Consider the following 15,663-nt stretch of genomic DNA (forward strand, 5'->3'; position numbering starts at 1 on the left):
AACAGCAGAGGTCATTTTTTTTAATTATTAAAAATAAGTTTACCTTATTAACATTTTAATAAAGAGAATCTCTTTGCAGTGGTGCTCAGAGTTGCTCTTATTTCCCTCTGTTCAATTCCATTCTCTAAAAGGGAAAATACTATTGAGATATGTAAAGCATGATGTTAGGTGGAAACTAAACAGAAATACACCAAAGCAAAAATGCTTTCTAAAGGTGCTGTGTTTGTAGAGGTGCTTGCTCAATATGTGTGATGCAAAATGGGGATGCTTTGTGAAGAAATCATCCTTGTAAAGCCATTGGTTCTGGTCATCAGACTCTATCCAATGCTTTAGTGATGATGCTGCTGATCTATTTGGGAAGTTGGCTGGCTCTCAAGGCAGAGTCTCTTCTCAAAGGCTGTTTCACAGTGAAAATATGCTCAGTGCAGCCGAGTGCATGAATGAAAAAGCCTCTGGTACCTTCTAGTCTGGCAAAATGCAGCACAAAACTCAACTTACTCTGTCTTTTCTGCTGTCCCAGGTAAGAAATGTGTGGTTTTTTTCCTTGCTTTCTTTCATCTTACTGCTTTTGTGCATTTGGATTTGAAAGTATTTGTAATTCAGCTCTGATTTCTGAGTAATTATACATTTCTTGAATTACTGTTTAAAGATGCAGGATCTCTGCTCTGAGGCAGTTGCTAGGAATGCAGGATCTCATAGTCCCCTGATTTACAATTACAACCAATTTGCCGTGTGATATATAGCATTTTTTTGTTTCCCTTCAGGAAGGGTGGCGGGGGGGAATCTTTCAAGTGTCTCGGTTGCAGCTGCAGCGGCAATATTTTCTGTCATATCAAATGCTGCAACTTTGATTTGCCTCTTTTCCTCTGTGCCTTGTGCTGGGTAGTAGGTTTATAGACTGTTACAGGCACCTCACGTTATTTATTGCCTTTTTTTTTAAATAAAAGAATTAGAGGGGGGGAATATGGAGGAAAAATAAAATCAGACCTTGCAAAAGGCTCCCTTCGCCGTACTCTCCTGATAGATGTGCAACACTCCGTCAGTGACTTGCTGTGTAGCCTTTCTCTTATTAAATGTAATAGATCCCCCTCTGCCAGAAAGGAGAGGAAAAAACACCCAGCCTTAAAAACACGGAGCTGCCGGAGCCCCGCTGCTGCTGCCTGTCAAAGCACAGGGACTCGCTGGGCTTTCGCTTCTCAGCTGGTCACTCTCTTTTCCCCTCGCCGCTGTCACAGGGCTCACTCTTGGGCAGCTCAGAGCAGGGCTGGAAATCCTTTGTTGTTGTCCAGCTTCAGTGCATTCTCCCTCCTTTTGTCTCGGGGGCTCCGTAAACTTGCGTTTAGTGTCAGTGGGCTGAGATCCTCTGCACCGAGCAGGGATGAAAGTTAATTCCTTTTTGAATCGAGTGGGTTTGTTAACCCTTGGAGGGTTGGTGGGGTTTAGTGTCAAACAAGTGCTTGGGACACTGAGCTTGACCCCCTGCGTTTGTGTAACTGCGACCTCCAGCAGGCATTTGGTCTGCTAATCCCAAACAGGGCAGTAAGGAGACAAACGGTGAGGGATCACCACTGGGAGAGCTTTATTGCTAGAGCAGCTGCACAGAGTGTGAGGAGGAGGAGGCAGTAGGGTGATCCACAAGGTTAGGGCACTCAGGTCCTGGTTTAACCTGCTCGGGAGTCAGGGCAGGGACCTGGGTGGTCGGAGCTGTGGGACAGCAGGAGGCTCCGCGGCTGGGTTGGGAGTGAGCAAGCACAAAGGCATCTGGGTGGGTTCGGGATACCAGCCCTGCTCCGAGGAGTGGAACAAATGAAAGCAGCTGCCTGGGGCCATGGGTTTGGTGCCGAGCAGCGTGTGCTGGTGCCACATGGAGAGTTCCTGGCAGGGCCACTCTGCCAGCCAGGGCTGGGCTCCCTGGCACCATCCGAGGGCAGGCTCTGGCTCTGCTGGGACTGGCTCAGCTGCTGCCCAGGGAGGGCTGAGCTCTGCCCTGTGGGCTGGGGAAACCCAGAGGGCTCCTGGGGACAAGAAGTTGTCACAAGTGGGCTGAGATCCAGCCTGGGCTGGCAGGGGGAGGCAATGCTCAGGGAGCAGAGGGGAGAGAGAGGGTGCAGGCAGTGGAAGGGTAACCTGTGGATGTACTGAACTGGTGCTCTCCTCTTGGCTTTGAGACCTCCCATCTGCTTTGCTTGGCTTTCTCTCTGTTTTTTTTTTTTTTTTTTTTTTTTTTTTTTTTTTTGTTGTGCTTCTCCAATATACCACTGAATTAATCAGCTTGAGTTTGGATTTTCTTTAGTGGTCGCTTGTAAGAAAGCAGAATGTGTATGATACAAGAGGATGGACTTCTAGGGTCTATGCAACATAGCTGGCATTTTTTTAACAGTAATGATTACTTAAAATGTGATAGGTGCAGACACCTGATTCTGAAAACACCCTCTGCTCTTTATTGATGACTTTCAGTGATACTTCAGAGTTTCTCCCCAGGCTGGGCTGAGATGAGTACTGCAGGGTTGAGCTTGTGGTGCTTTACCCTTACTTCCAGCTTAATTGCTCAAATTGCCCTCTGCCTCCTTTCTCAGCTTGTACAGCTCTATCTGGCCATGTCTCTCTCCACCATGTGAGCTAGTGCATGTCCAAGTTCACTTTCCAGATCAAGTCTAAGAGTTAATGAATTGGGGAATGAATCAGACTGTAATATGGAAGTGTATGTAATTCTGTCTGCAGGTCTAGGCTGTTGAGTATTGGCAGGTTAAAGCATGAATTGGAGTGGGTGCCATGCTAGGGAAAGAGATGGAATTTACTGAAACACTGTTTGGCTTTTCTCTTTGACACCCCACATACACAACTTCCATGTGACAGGAAAAGTAAACAGAAGAATGTGAGAAACAACATATTAAACAAATGCAGCCATCTGCTTGTGTGGTGGTTGTAACACATTTGGGGATCTTTTTCTGCACGTTTTCTTTTTTTCTCCCTTAGGAGTAGCAAGAATGTCTCATGTAATGCCATGCTAGTGGAACCAGAAAGGGACCAAGTTTGATGGAATCCTTTCTAAGCAGGTGCAATCTAGTAATCTTTCTGTGGAGGCAGAAGATAGTGATAACTTAGTTTCAAAGTAATGATAGCAAAGTTTGCAGTGTAGAGAAAAAAGTTTGAGGAAATTCTTTTATGTCAATAGGAACATGGACTGTAAAAGGCTTATTTTTAATGAAAAGCCCATTTGTAAATTTAGTAACTTGGTTTTCGTGTTTTCTTGGTCTGCCTCTAATTCAACTGTGTTTTTAAAGTACAAAAACTTTGCCTTTTGAGGCTTTAAAAGGATAAAAATGGGGAAGCACTTTTTCATATCAAAGCAGCTCATTAAGTATGTATGTAAAAACTGAGGTAAACAGGTGAGCAATAAATTAATTTTTCCTTTTGCAAAGATTTAGTCTACACTACTACCAACTGTTCTATTTTCACCAAGAGGAAAACTGAGCATTAGCTGGAATAAATGAAAGAGATGTTTCAAGTAATCTTTAATTCAGATTCACCTTTAAAGCTCCAAAGCATAACTATAATATACAGCTTTATTGATCTGAAGCTGACAATAAAAAGTAAATGTACTCTGGTAGCTTATGCAGTTCACTATACAGGGTACAGTAAACAGTAAATGCATACTCTGATCTGATAGAATTACAAATCTGTGTGTTTTATATTTTCCCCAAAGGGTATTTTCTAAAACCTATATACAAAATATTTGTTTTAAGACAAAAGTTGTTCACAGGCTTCCCTTATTGTGTTATGCATTTCATGCAGAGAGATGACTCAAAATTTGTAAGTAAGGCTTACAGAGTGAGGAAAAAGTCCCATATTTTTTATAATTTTAACAATAACTGTCACGTTTCACTGGGTTGCAACCAAGTAAATTGGAAAAATGTGTAGATTTTACAAGCTTGTCATTAGAGTGAATAGAGAAAATTAGTCCTCAAACTCTTCCCCCTAATGCAGAGCTCACACTGCTGCATTTTTAAGCTTTCATTTGTTCAAATTTCTCCAGAAGAGGGCTCCATGCACAGCTTGAAAGGCAGCACCCAGGTATTGAAAGCAAAAGGAATTTAACAGCTTCAGGAAAAAAGACAAGTCTTGCTCACAGAAGTGTGTTGATAGAACATTGCAGATTGTGCTCAAATTCTGACCAAGTATCTCCCTGTTCTGTCATGTTGGTCTTGTTATTTGAGAGTTCTAGAGAAGTCCTGTGGTTATTTTGCCATATCAAAGTTGTAAAAATACTTTAAAAATGTTAGAGAAACTCAATTGTCAATTACTCTGTATAATTATTTCTACTGATGAGCACTTTGTGAGCAGGCTGATGTTTGCTCCCCACAGTTTCAGGCCATCATTTTTGGCTATGCAATCAAAACCCATCTTCCAGTTGCTTATCTCATTCACAAGATGGTGTCTCCCAAAACACAGAGCCATTCCAGCAGTTGTGCTGTCCTATTTCTCAAATATTACCTTGGAGGGAAGGTTGGCACTGGTGAATTACAATGGCTTTTGGCTACAGCTCTAACCTCTAAAAATGTCCTTACACAGGACCTGACCACAGCCCTGACTGCTAAGCAAGGGGGGTTTGTTATAGAAGACAAAAAGGTTTTCTTAGCACATGTAATATTTGTGCTGTGATCCACTGGGATTATTGACTTGACTTTTAGTGACTTGGCAGCTAAGAAATGGGTATTCCTAAAAGCTGTCTCAGTGCAGCAGGTTCTATGAGAACCACTTAGATGGCAACAGTGGTGCCCCTTCAAGGAGTTGTGAAGTTCTGGCTTCTTTTTCTTCCTGTTTGCTGCAAGATAAGCAGGTTCTTCCCATTCTATCAATATGTAAAAGCAAGGCAGATAACAGAGCTCTGTGTTCCACTCTTGCAGCATCACTGCTGGAGCTGCATCTCCAATCTTCAGCTGCTGGGTTGCACCAGTGTGCTGCATGTCAGGACTTTGGCCTCAGGTTTCAGAGTTCATGTGACAGCACAAACCTGTGGCAGCAGCTCTCTGGCCACAGAGAGCAACAGGCACAACTTTCTCAGGATTGGCCTGGGGAAGGCTGTGAGAAGATCAGAGAAAAGAATGAATAAACCATTATGACCTTAACTGGCTGCACCTGTTGTGAACAGGTGGAATGTGTTGTGGAGATTTGTTCACCAAAGGATGGTTTATGATTGGCCAGTGCTGATGGTGTTTGCATTGGAGGGCCCATTGGTTCCACCTGTGTTCTGGCTGTTTGTAAGGGGGATTGGTTTCTTAGTAAGTGTAGTGTGGTAAAGTGATTAATCAGCCTTCTGAGAAGCATGGAGTCAACGCTAATTATTACCTGGCTGGGAACCTGTGATAAAGCAAACCTTTCTGGAGGATGGAGGCTTCATTCAGGACTTTGAGTACAAAGGTCAGGTTAGCAGGGTTTTTTTTTGTTTTTTTTTTTTGTTTCATGGACAGTTACGGGGCAGAATTCACTGTTTTGGTGTGAATCACTGGTGTTCCAGCCAGCAGGGGCAAGTGTTACAAGGGGGCCTCAGGTTCAGCTTTGCCATCTGGGAGAGGATTGTCCTGCTCTGCTCTCCACTGAGGTGGCCTCAGCTCGAGTGCTGAGGGCAGTTTTGGTCACCACAATATAACAAAGGTATTAAACTCTTAGAGTGTCCAAAGCAGGGCAATGAAGATTGTGAGGGGCCTTGAGGGGAAGTGGTGTGAGGAGTGTCTGAGGGCACTTCTTCATCTGGAGAAGAGGAGACTGAGGGGAGACCTCACTGCAGTCACAACTTCATTGTGAGAAGAGGAGGAGCAGGCACTGATTTCTGCTCTGTGTGACCAGTGCAGGACACCAGGGAATGGCCTGAAGTTGTGTCATGGGAGGTTTGGATTTGATATTGGGAAAAGTTTTTCACCCAGAGTATGCAATCGTCTCCCCAGGGCAGTGGGTTGCACCACTGAGCCTGAGAGAGCTCAAGAAGAGTTTGGGCAATGCTCTTGGGCACATGGGGTGACTCTGGAGGATGGTCCTGTGCAGGGCTGGGAGTTGGACTCGATAACCCTTGTGAGTCCCTTCCAATTCCACATATTCTGTGATTCTAACTAGAGGTTCATCTGTGCAGGCAAGAAGACAAATCTGCAATGTCCACTGGGGAGGAGAAGCAGAATGAGAGGCATTTATCATCCTTAGGAGACTAAGTGGGCTATTGCATTTCCCAGCTAACTCTGGATGATATTAGTGGGTTCTTGATCATGGCCATATGGTTGCACTGTGCCCTGTCCTGATCACCAGATGGAAGGGACCAGCCCAGAGGGGAGGCTGTGTTTTTCTGTCACTTCATGTGTCCTGCAGCTAACACAATGTTAGTGTACACAAATTAGGAGGATATTAAATGCCAAAGAGGAGAGAAAAATAAGACTTGCTTTATTAGCCACTGTTTCATTACTTGGAGGTCTTGGAAATTTTCCCACTACTGCTTTTTAATTTTTTTTTTTTTTTGGTGTGTGTGATGTAGACTGTATTCTCTGTCAAATGGAAGAATTTAATTCTTTGAAAGCCTTACTGTTTCATATGAAGGGAACTCATTCTGCTCCTATCTTATCCAATATTCTACTGTTTTGCACCATTAATTTTCTTGGCTAGAGGAAAAAAAGAAGGATTTTAAGATTTGGTTCGATGGAGCTGGTTAGAACAGTTCTATGAACAGACTAAAATACATATGAGGTATTAAGAGTGGGGTGAATCTCTTCAGCACACAGCAGTTTTCAGTATCTCTAACCACTTGGAAAAGCTGATTAAGGTGTTTAAATAACTTCTGATATCTCTGAATGTCCATGTATGGATGTCTAATTTGGTATCTTTAGGGGCCTTGTTCTTAGGAAACTGAACATCCATCTTCAAGCTTTTGAAATGTCTCAAAATTAGACACCCTTACACAGTTTCCTGAAATTAATAAGATTTTATTACCTAGCATTCCTTAGACTCCATTTTAGAAAGGTTTTACTTCCAAAATATTAATTTAAATAGATAAAAATACCTAGCAAACCACTAATAATAGCTATTTATTTTGGTCTAAATTATTTAATTCTCTTGCTGTGAACAACTAATACTTAATTCCTTACTAGTAATGGCAATGTATATATTTCTAAAAGTTAATATTAAATTCCCAGGGACTTTGCAGCCTGGTATGTAATGAAGAACAAATAATTCTTGTGTGTATGAAGTCTGTGTTAACAGTGCAGACAGCAAGTGTGTTTCTAAAAGTTTGCAGACTATTTAGGATTTTGAGTAATCATGGCAGATGGGCCTTGTGGAACTTGTGTGTAACAAGGACTCAAAATGCTTGAGACCTCAGGTACTAGGTCATTAAGGTGTCACAGTGCTGTAAATGTGGCTGTATGCAAAGAAATATTTATACCCAAAACTGGAATCCAGGACAGGAGTTGCTCACTTACAAACATCTGTACCTGTAAGCTCAGGTTACCTCAGCTGTTACTGTTTGGGTGTTTGTTACCCCTCTCCCTTCCCAGGGCTGGGTGTGAGAGCTCCTTCCCTGCTCCAAGGCAGGGCTGACAAACTTGGCTGGACACAGCTGAGGGAGTCCTGATTCCTGCATTAATGGCTGGCTGCCACATGGGCAGGAACACAGCTGTGGCACACGTAGAAAGAGCGTGGATAACTGCTTATATTGCTTCAAATCAATAAAAGCATTGACACGTTGAGTTTTGTTCAAACTGCCACGGAGCAAAAAACCCCAAACGTGTTACAAAGCACTTATCATGCTGATAATTGGCTCATCTACTTTATAGACACTCAATCTCCTTCTTTTCATCTTCTTGGCATAACTTGGAGTTGGGCTTCTGTACAAGTTGTCAGTAAAGAGTCCTGGAGTCAAACGCAGGGGATTTTGAACCTGTAAGTGTAAAACAAAAGCTGGCAGTTGTCCATGGGGTCACTGTATAAAGGGAATTATCTCAGCTGCCTGAAATAGGAGGATGATCCACAGCTTGTAGAGACAGCATAAAAGGATAGAGGCAGGGGAGTATGTTGTAAAATTTCCCTTTCCTTAGCCTGTTACAGTGTTCTTGTGTATAGTTGCAATTTCAGCAGGAGGTAACTGCTTGGGAGAAGAGAAAACCCCAGAAATGGTTTTCCCCAGGATCTGGCATTGTCCCATAGACAAACCTTCTTGCTTTGCGTTCCTCTGCTGCCAAATAAGGTGTATTTATACACTTCTATTGAGACAGCCCAGTGCTGTCCCTGAGGAGCTGCGTTTTATCAGACAACAAACAGCTATAACAAAATGTGAGAACTGAACATAGCACTGCTCTAGAGTTGACAAAGCAGGAAATCCAGAGCATCTGGTACTTTGCTCCTGAGTGAAAGGAGATGGATTTAGGCCTTAGAATTGGATGGGCATTTCCTTCCCCATCAAACCCATTGTTTCAGAGCTCTGTCAGAGGAAGCTGAGCAGCTCCAACTGTGCTTTCAGCAAGAATGGACATCTCAGCTGCGGGTTTGAGTTGATCTGTACAGTTAAATAACCAGCCAAATTAAAGGTGTTCAGCTTGACCTTCTGCCAAGATAACTGGTCTTGCAAGTGCCAGGAAGTCTTGGTTATAATCCAGGTGAATTGCAAAATGAAATCCCTGTGGGTAAAGACAAATGGGAATGATATGAAATAGAACAATACATAAAATTCTGTCTTGGTTTTTGGGTATATTGTTTAGCTTGTTACCTGAAGGTTGTATTTTGTGCCAGGCAAAGTGAATTTATTGTTTTCTAAAATGTTTGTTTTCATAATTCATGATCAGATTGAACTAAGTGGACTCTGAACTCTATAAATCGTGATTTATGGATATTGATATTCCTGTCAATTTATGAATACACAGCTCTGACTTGAACACTAAACTAGTCAGGTGCATATTTGATAATCTCTCCTTAATAATGGATCATAAAATGGTTTGAGTTGGCAGGGACCTTAAAGAGCATCTCATTCCAGCCATTCTGCCATGGGCAAGGACACCTTCCACTAGACCAATTGCTCCCAGCCCTGTCCAGCCTGACCTTGAGCACTCTCAATCCATTCTCTGTCTTGGACTTGGGCTTCTGGACCTGATTCTGTGTGGAATGTGGCAATATCATTGCAAGAGGCATTATTTAGGGAACAAAGCTGTAGGGATGGTCAGGAAAGCCTGAAGTAAAGGGAGCATACTGTCTTGCACCCATATTCCCTGCTTTTTGGGAATGGATAAACCATCTAGTTTTGAAATTACTGTTTTCTTCTAATGTTTTAAGCAACAATGTCTTATTTAAAAATAATAAACAAGAATGCAATATCCAGTGTTAAATGTCACCAATGGTTTTCCTGAATTGTTGATCTCTGCAGTTTGGTTATCAATGCAGAAATTTGGTGCTTTGTGTGGTGAGAGTATTGATTATTGTAATCTGGAAAAAAAGCAGCTGATAAGTTCACATACTATGTGTTACCAGGAAGTAAGATAAGGATGCTGGGGATAAATAATGAAATTTTCTGGAAATTACTTCTGGTCTTGCACATCTCTCAACTTCACTTGTGTGTGTTTGCCATAGCAAAGCATTACTGCTCACACCAACACAGGAGCAAGTCTCCAGAGGATGTGGATTGATTGCATTGCCCTCCTTTTGTTATCTGGGTGAAGGATGGGTGGTGTCAGTGCCACGTGCATTCTTGCTGTGCATGTACCAGGATGCTTACACAGCTTCTATTGCTGTGATGGCTGAGCACCTTACCAACGGTAATGAATTTATATTTGCTTCCCTAAAATAACTGCTCAGTTACGACAGGAGCATTATTCTGAAATGGGAGACAGCCTCCAACATCTGCCTGTTTCAATGACTTGAGGTCTGTTATCTTAGGTGAGTAATGATGTCGCCTGCTGTCACTTGGGCTGCTGGTGTTGATTCAGTGGTGGCACTTCATTCCACTCCAGAAAGATTAATTCTGATTGGAGGGAGCCCAGAATAAATTCAGTTTCTAGGCCAATCAGAAGGTGGTGTTTCCAGTAGTATTTTAATAATCCAGCTCAACTTTTGAGAATGTAATTAGTTATGATTTGCCAAGGAACTGCATATCTCCATACTTGCACAGAGAGGAAACTAATAAGATAAAATATAATCATAGCTGCACAGAGCTCTTTAGGCATAAGGAAATGGAGAATGCTTGCTCATAGCTGCTGCTTGTGAGGGCTGCTGGCACAGTGACCAGGTGGAGCAGAGGAGGAGGATGAGGCTGGCACTCCAGGCATTTCAGACCACAGCAGTTTGGGGTAGAAAATGGGGTCAGGTAATGCACAACCAACTTGGGTAGGGCAGAGGTTCTGCATCTTGCCATTGCAACAGGCGACAGTCTCAGAATACTTCTGCCATCTGCTCACTGACAGGGGTTCCTCTCTTCCTTCCTTTCCTCAGTTTGGAGGAGGCAGAGCTGCCAAAACCTTGGGCTGCTCTGGCAGGAGGTGAGCTGCTGGTTGTGGCTGTTTCCCCCCCAGGTTTAGCTGCTGGAAGTGAGATGTTGCCAGTGTAAAGTGTCACTGTTAGAGAGATGCACCCAAATGTTTGAATTCCTGGGAGCACTAGGTAGGCACCATTTGTTACATGCCCAAAACATGAGACTCTGGCTTTCAACAGTCCCCACAAATCCACAAAGTCTTATTTTTCAGAAGAGCTGTTTCTTCCTGTGTGTTTGTCTCTCTGAAATGAGGATTTAGTCTTGCACTTGCTTCCCAATAATAGAATTTTCAAAGTTTTTCCTCCTTCAGGATTCAAAGGCACACAAGCACAGAACCTGTTTCTTGCTGTGCATGGGAGCTAAACATTGATTATGGGGTGGGGGAAGGCGTTTGTGTAAAACAAACTGACTTGCTTGGCTGCAATAACTCGTGTTGAACCTGAACTGAATTGTTTCTCCAACTTGTTCTTGACTTCTGATTTCTGCATGCTGTGTGTTTGTGGAGTCTAGCTGGGATACGTAGGAATAAAAAGCCATCGTGCACAGCATGAATGGTTCTCTCTGCCTTACCTCCAGGCTGACTGGAAGCATCAGCATTCCTGTAATTTCCTTGTTCAAATTGCTTTTTTCTCTTTTCTCCTCCATATGGTTAAAATAATTCAGATTGTCTGAGTGCTTTTAGTTTTTCTACTCAAACTTTCCTCCAGAACCCCTAGTGTTGGGGGAAAGGGTGAATAATTTTTATTGCTATGAATAATTTTTACTACTGTGGTTTAACTTAGATGAGGTTCAGCAGGCTCTGCTGGAAAATCCATCCCTGTTTGTGGTGCTTAAAGATGTTTTTATTTGGTGATAGAAGAGGATGGAGGTTTTCGTGCACTATGAAGAGAACCAGACACACTTAAGGAGTTGTTTTCCTTCAACATTTCACATGGGTCATGTTTTCACTGGGTAATCTGAAGTTTCCCCAGAGTTAGTGCAGTGTTCTAACCTTTGGCTCATGTGGTAGGGAACTCAAAATTTTGTAATGTCAGTACTTGTGCTTTTCCTGGTATGTTCATATCACCCTATTCCTTTCTCCCTTAGTTCTTTTCATGTGGAAAAGAGAATTTCATTTATCCTCCCCAATAATGGTGTTAGGTTGGTGATCTCCTGGAGTCAGAAGTGCTGGGGTAGTAATTTGTTAATAAACATGCTGACATAGCTGCTGAATTTCTTCTCCTTTCCCCTGGTTGACTGAGGAGTACAAGAAAGAAGAGCAAACCTTAAAGCATAAAAATGGAAAGGAAAGCAAAACAAAGGGAAAAAGAAAAAATGGTATTCAATGCTCTGTCACTTTGCAGCTGTTAGGATTTGGAAAGCAGCCTTTTGTGTTTATGATGCAGTCAACAGATGTATACAGGAATGGAGCACAGTCTGATTTTGCCTGATTTCCACATCTCCATTTGCACAGCCTTGCCTCAGAGCTTAGGCTGACACCCATATCCAGAGCTCTTGCTCATATCTCCATCTGAAGTTGTTGGCACCAGGAAATGGTGATGCTGTTTTATCCATGTTTGTGTATATCAACATGCTGGTTTATGAGAGGCAGGAAATTTAATCCTTTGTAAAACTCTTTATCCATTTCCAGCATTCATTAGCTGCCACAGAACTCTCCTCTCTTACATTTCATATTTTGGTGGAGCTTTATTATCCTGATGGACAACATTTATCCCCACTGCTTTGACGTTGTATTCATTAAATCCATTCTACTGATTCTTTGGCAAGCTTGTTATCACACAGATGAAATAAATGTAGAATTTCCCGTCCTCTAATTGACTAATTGGATGGGGAAGGAATGGGAGTGGAGAGAACAGAAGACAACTGGGTATAAATTATGAGGCCAAAGCAGCCTTCATTGCAGGACAGCACTTTGCAATTTCTTTTGGAGCTGTTTGCATGTCACTTCTTTAATTGTCTGAAGCTGGATTATGTGGATCAGGAAGGTGACTTGCCACATGCTCCCTGTGTGACACCAGCAGGATTTTAACTGTTTACTGATGGATGTATGTCCCAAAGAAAATGGGAAATAGGAAAGGGTCAGAGAACCTCAGAGGGGAAGTACAACTCTGTTATGGTTTTCTAGCAATAAATATGACGTAAGGCAGCTACCAGGAACAACTGGGTGATGTCTTGCTGAAAAGGGGCAACTCCTAGGAAAGAGAAATGCTCCAAAGTTTTGTCAGACATTATGTGACTTCCCCTCTCCTACCGCTTTTCCTAATATAATTTCACAGATTTATCCATTTCTCTTATTTTTCTGACAACTCTTGGAGGCTAGCTAAAGAGCAAGAGATTAAAAGGAAGAGAACCTGGCTTCAGGCACATTTCCAAACTAGCTGTTGATTTTCTGCAGGTCCTTCAAATAGAAACAATCCTCCCCTGACAACTGAGCATACAATTCATGTACAATGGATCTGCTTCTGACATTGTATTTCTGGGGCGTTTGTACCACTCGTGATTCATCTGGCAGTGCTTGAGTTTAAGCACTGATAAAGGCAACACAGCAGAGTGCAAATACATTTGACCTTTCAAAACATTGAATAGAAAACAAAAATAGGAAAAATAGTTACTTTGCAGTTTTTCCTTGTACATGTGTAATGACTGCAAGCAGAGCAGCATTCTGATTCCTGCCTTGGGAGCACAGAGGCCTCCAGGCCTGAGCGCCACTGTTGCTCCTCTTGTTCCACTGTGTGTGAGTTAGTCTGGTATTGATGTAGAGGTGCAGGTCAACTTTGATTTCCCCAGGTCAGGGATTGGCCTCATGTCTGCTGCAGCCAAAAATCTTTACTGTCTGGCATGCTATGTTTGTGTAATTGGCACTCTGGTCTTGACTGACTTGCCTGGTGGGCAGGTGTCTGTATTCCAAGTGTAAAGTTTCCCTGGAAGTGCCACTTTAAATCAGCAGCACTGACACAGAACTAAGGCTGGGGCACCTGTGGGGAGTTCCTGCCAAACTCCTCAGCCAGCTGCAGCCATAGCTTGGATGCACACACCTCATATCTGTGCTGTGAGCTGCTTTCAAAAGGGAAAGACTCCATTGGTGCTCTGTGGTGTCGGGGTTCAGTCTCACTGGATCTCTCCTGGAGGGGCAGGGCATGGAAACAGAACTGTGGTGGGGGCACATCAGCCTTGTGCCACTCCCCATGGCATCCCTGCTCCTGGGGAGGGTGTGCAGCTCTGAGCAATGCTCCAAACATCGTGGGAACTGAAGATCCTCCCTTCTGTTCCTTGTAAAACTGTGGTTGATTTGTGAGAACATTCCTTTGCTTTACAAGCAGAGGAGGGATGTGCAATCCAACTGTCCCAGCCTAAAGAGATGTACAGGGTGTGCAGAATTGTGTGCCAGGTTCTGGGTCAGGGGTAGGTTTTAAATGAGGTGACCAGGTTAAACTTTCATCTTGAACCTCTTTGGGGAAGGGAAGGAAGACTATGCAGCACCTGGGTAGGGCTCTGATCTGGCATTGCCACAGCTGTTTTTGATATTTCTAAAACTACTTTCCAGTAACTGCAGTAGAATTTGGATGGTTTTTTGGTCTGAAGCTTCTTAGCTATTAATGATAGTCCATCTTTAATTTATTTGTACTACCCTGCTGCCTGTCATATGCTGGTCAAGTCTTGTGCAGCAGAGAGAAACATTTCTTCCTTATTCCACTTTCTTATTTCTTGGTTCATTGTGTAGTCACCTCCTGTGGCTGTGTTTACATGAATTTCACTGACAACAGATCTTGAGGAATCTGCCTAAGTAATAATCAATTTTTCTTTTAAATTGCCTCTTTTTCCATATTTTTATGTGAATGGATAAAATATCTGATCAGCTTCCTTAGCACCTGTAATGAAAGCTCTCTCTGGTTCTGTTCAGGGCTACTGGCAAGGCTTTATGCTGAAACAAGGCTGCTGGACTGGGAGGGTTATACAATTTGTGCATTTAAAAAGAGAGGTAGAAAAGGAAGGGATAAACTGATATTCTGCCTTAAGTAATTCTCTGCTGTAAAATATGTAACTAGTCACTGGATAATCAGCACTAGTGAATTGAAATTGAAATTTGTCTTTTTCAGATAAAGCTCTAACTGCCCCCTTCAAAGTTGTGCTCTTTTCTGCATACTTTTGGGACTACATTTCTGGCCTTTTGGCCAAAGCATCACATTTGTGTAACAGCCCAGCTTTGGCTGGGAAAAAAACAGGGCAGTGAGTGTACTCAAAGTTGTGACTTTGAGTGTCCTTAGTTTGAAGTGGGTTTTTTTGAGCTTTGGTTTTCTCCTAGCCCAGCAAACTCTGTGTGGACTTTGATCTTATTTCTGTGTTTTAGCTTCTTTTTTCACACAGCTGCTTCACTAAGAATCTGAACTGTAAAGCATTGCCTTTTCCCATTCTACCAACCATATGCATCAGGCTGGCCTTTGGCTTGAATGCCAAGTTTGGTGTCAACCCTGCCCCATTAGCAAAGATCACATAAATCATAGTGACAAGGTTTCCAGGCTGCTGTGGCTGGGGGCAGGCTGGCACTGTGTCTGAGAGACAGAAGTGATTTCTGATCTCTGTCAGCACTGAAGGCTCCAGCAGGGCTGCTCCTTGCTCCATCCCTTGCCCTGTTTCCATGTGGGTGCCCTCCCTTGGGCTGTGCCTTTGCTGTTCTTGGGTCAGAGCCCACCCCTGGCACCAGGGAAGGGCTGCTGCTCCTGCTGGGGATAACTTCACTTGGAGCTTCAGCACTTGGAGCCTCAATTCTCTCTTAACAGCCTCATCCTTGTTGAGCATCTTGATTTCAAGTGTCTGTTGAAGCACTGTAAACAGATTTCCTTCAGCTCTGCAGCACTACATGCTGTGTTGCAATACATTCTGTCTACTTTAGAGCTGTTAGTGATTCATTAGTTTGCTGTTCCAGAAACCAATTCCAAAGGGATCACTCATCTCCCTAGAGCAGTGAGGGTATTTTCAGGCTGGCTACACAGAGCTGTGGCAGTTTTTTTGAGACTTGTCTGCTTCAAATCATGTGGCAGTGATACAGGCAGCGGCTGCCAGTTCAATGGAGGATTGCACACAGATTCCATGGGTGGGAACTTGCAATATTCTTAGACACAGCTAATAATAGTTCCTCTTGACTCCTGAAATGTCACAGTGGTCTGGTG

At 43.1% G+C, this 15,663-nt stretch overlaps 1 protein-coding gene across 2 annotated transcripts in view; it reads left to right on the top strand.

Annotated features, from left to right (window-relative positions):
* Positions 1–381: 381 nt before the first annotated feature.
* The window catches only part of CDH13 (cadherin 13), a 441,187-nt gene continuing 425,905 nt past the window's right edge, over positions 382–15,663 (top strand). For both annotated transcript variants that reach the window (XM_058813426.1, XM_058813425.1), the window contains exon 1: positions 382–520. In XM_058813426.1, the coding sequence (XP_058669409.1) occupies positions 476–520 (45 nt within the window). In that variant the 5' untranslated portion in view covers positions 382–475. The remainder of the gene's footprint in view (positions 521–15,663) is intronic.

This window comes from Ammospiza caudacuta, chromosome 13 (genome assembly GCF_027887145.1).
Source record: "Ammospiza caudacuta isolate bAmmCau1 chromosome 13, bAmmCau1.pri, whole genome shotgun sequence".
Lineage (NCBI taxonomy): Eukaryota > Metazoa > Chordata > Aves > Passeriformes > Passerellidae > Ammospiza > Ammospiza caudacuta.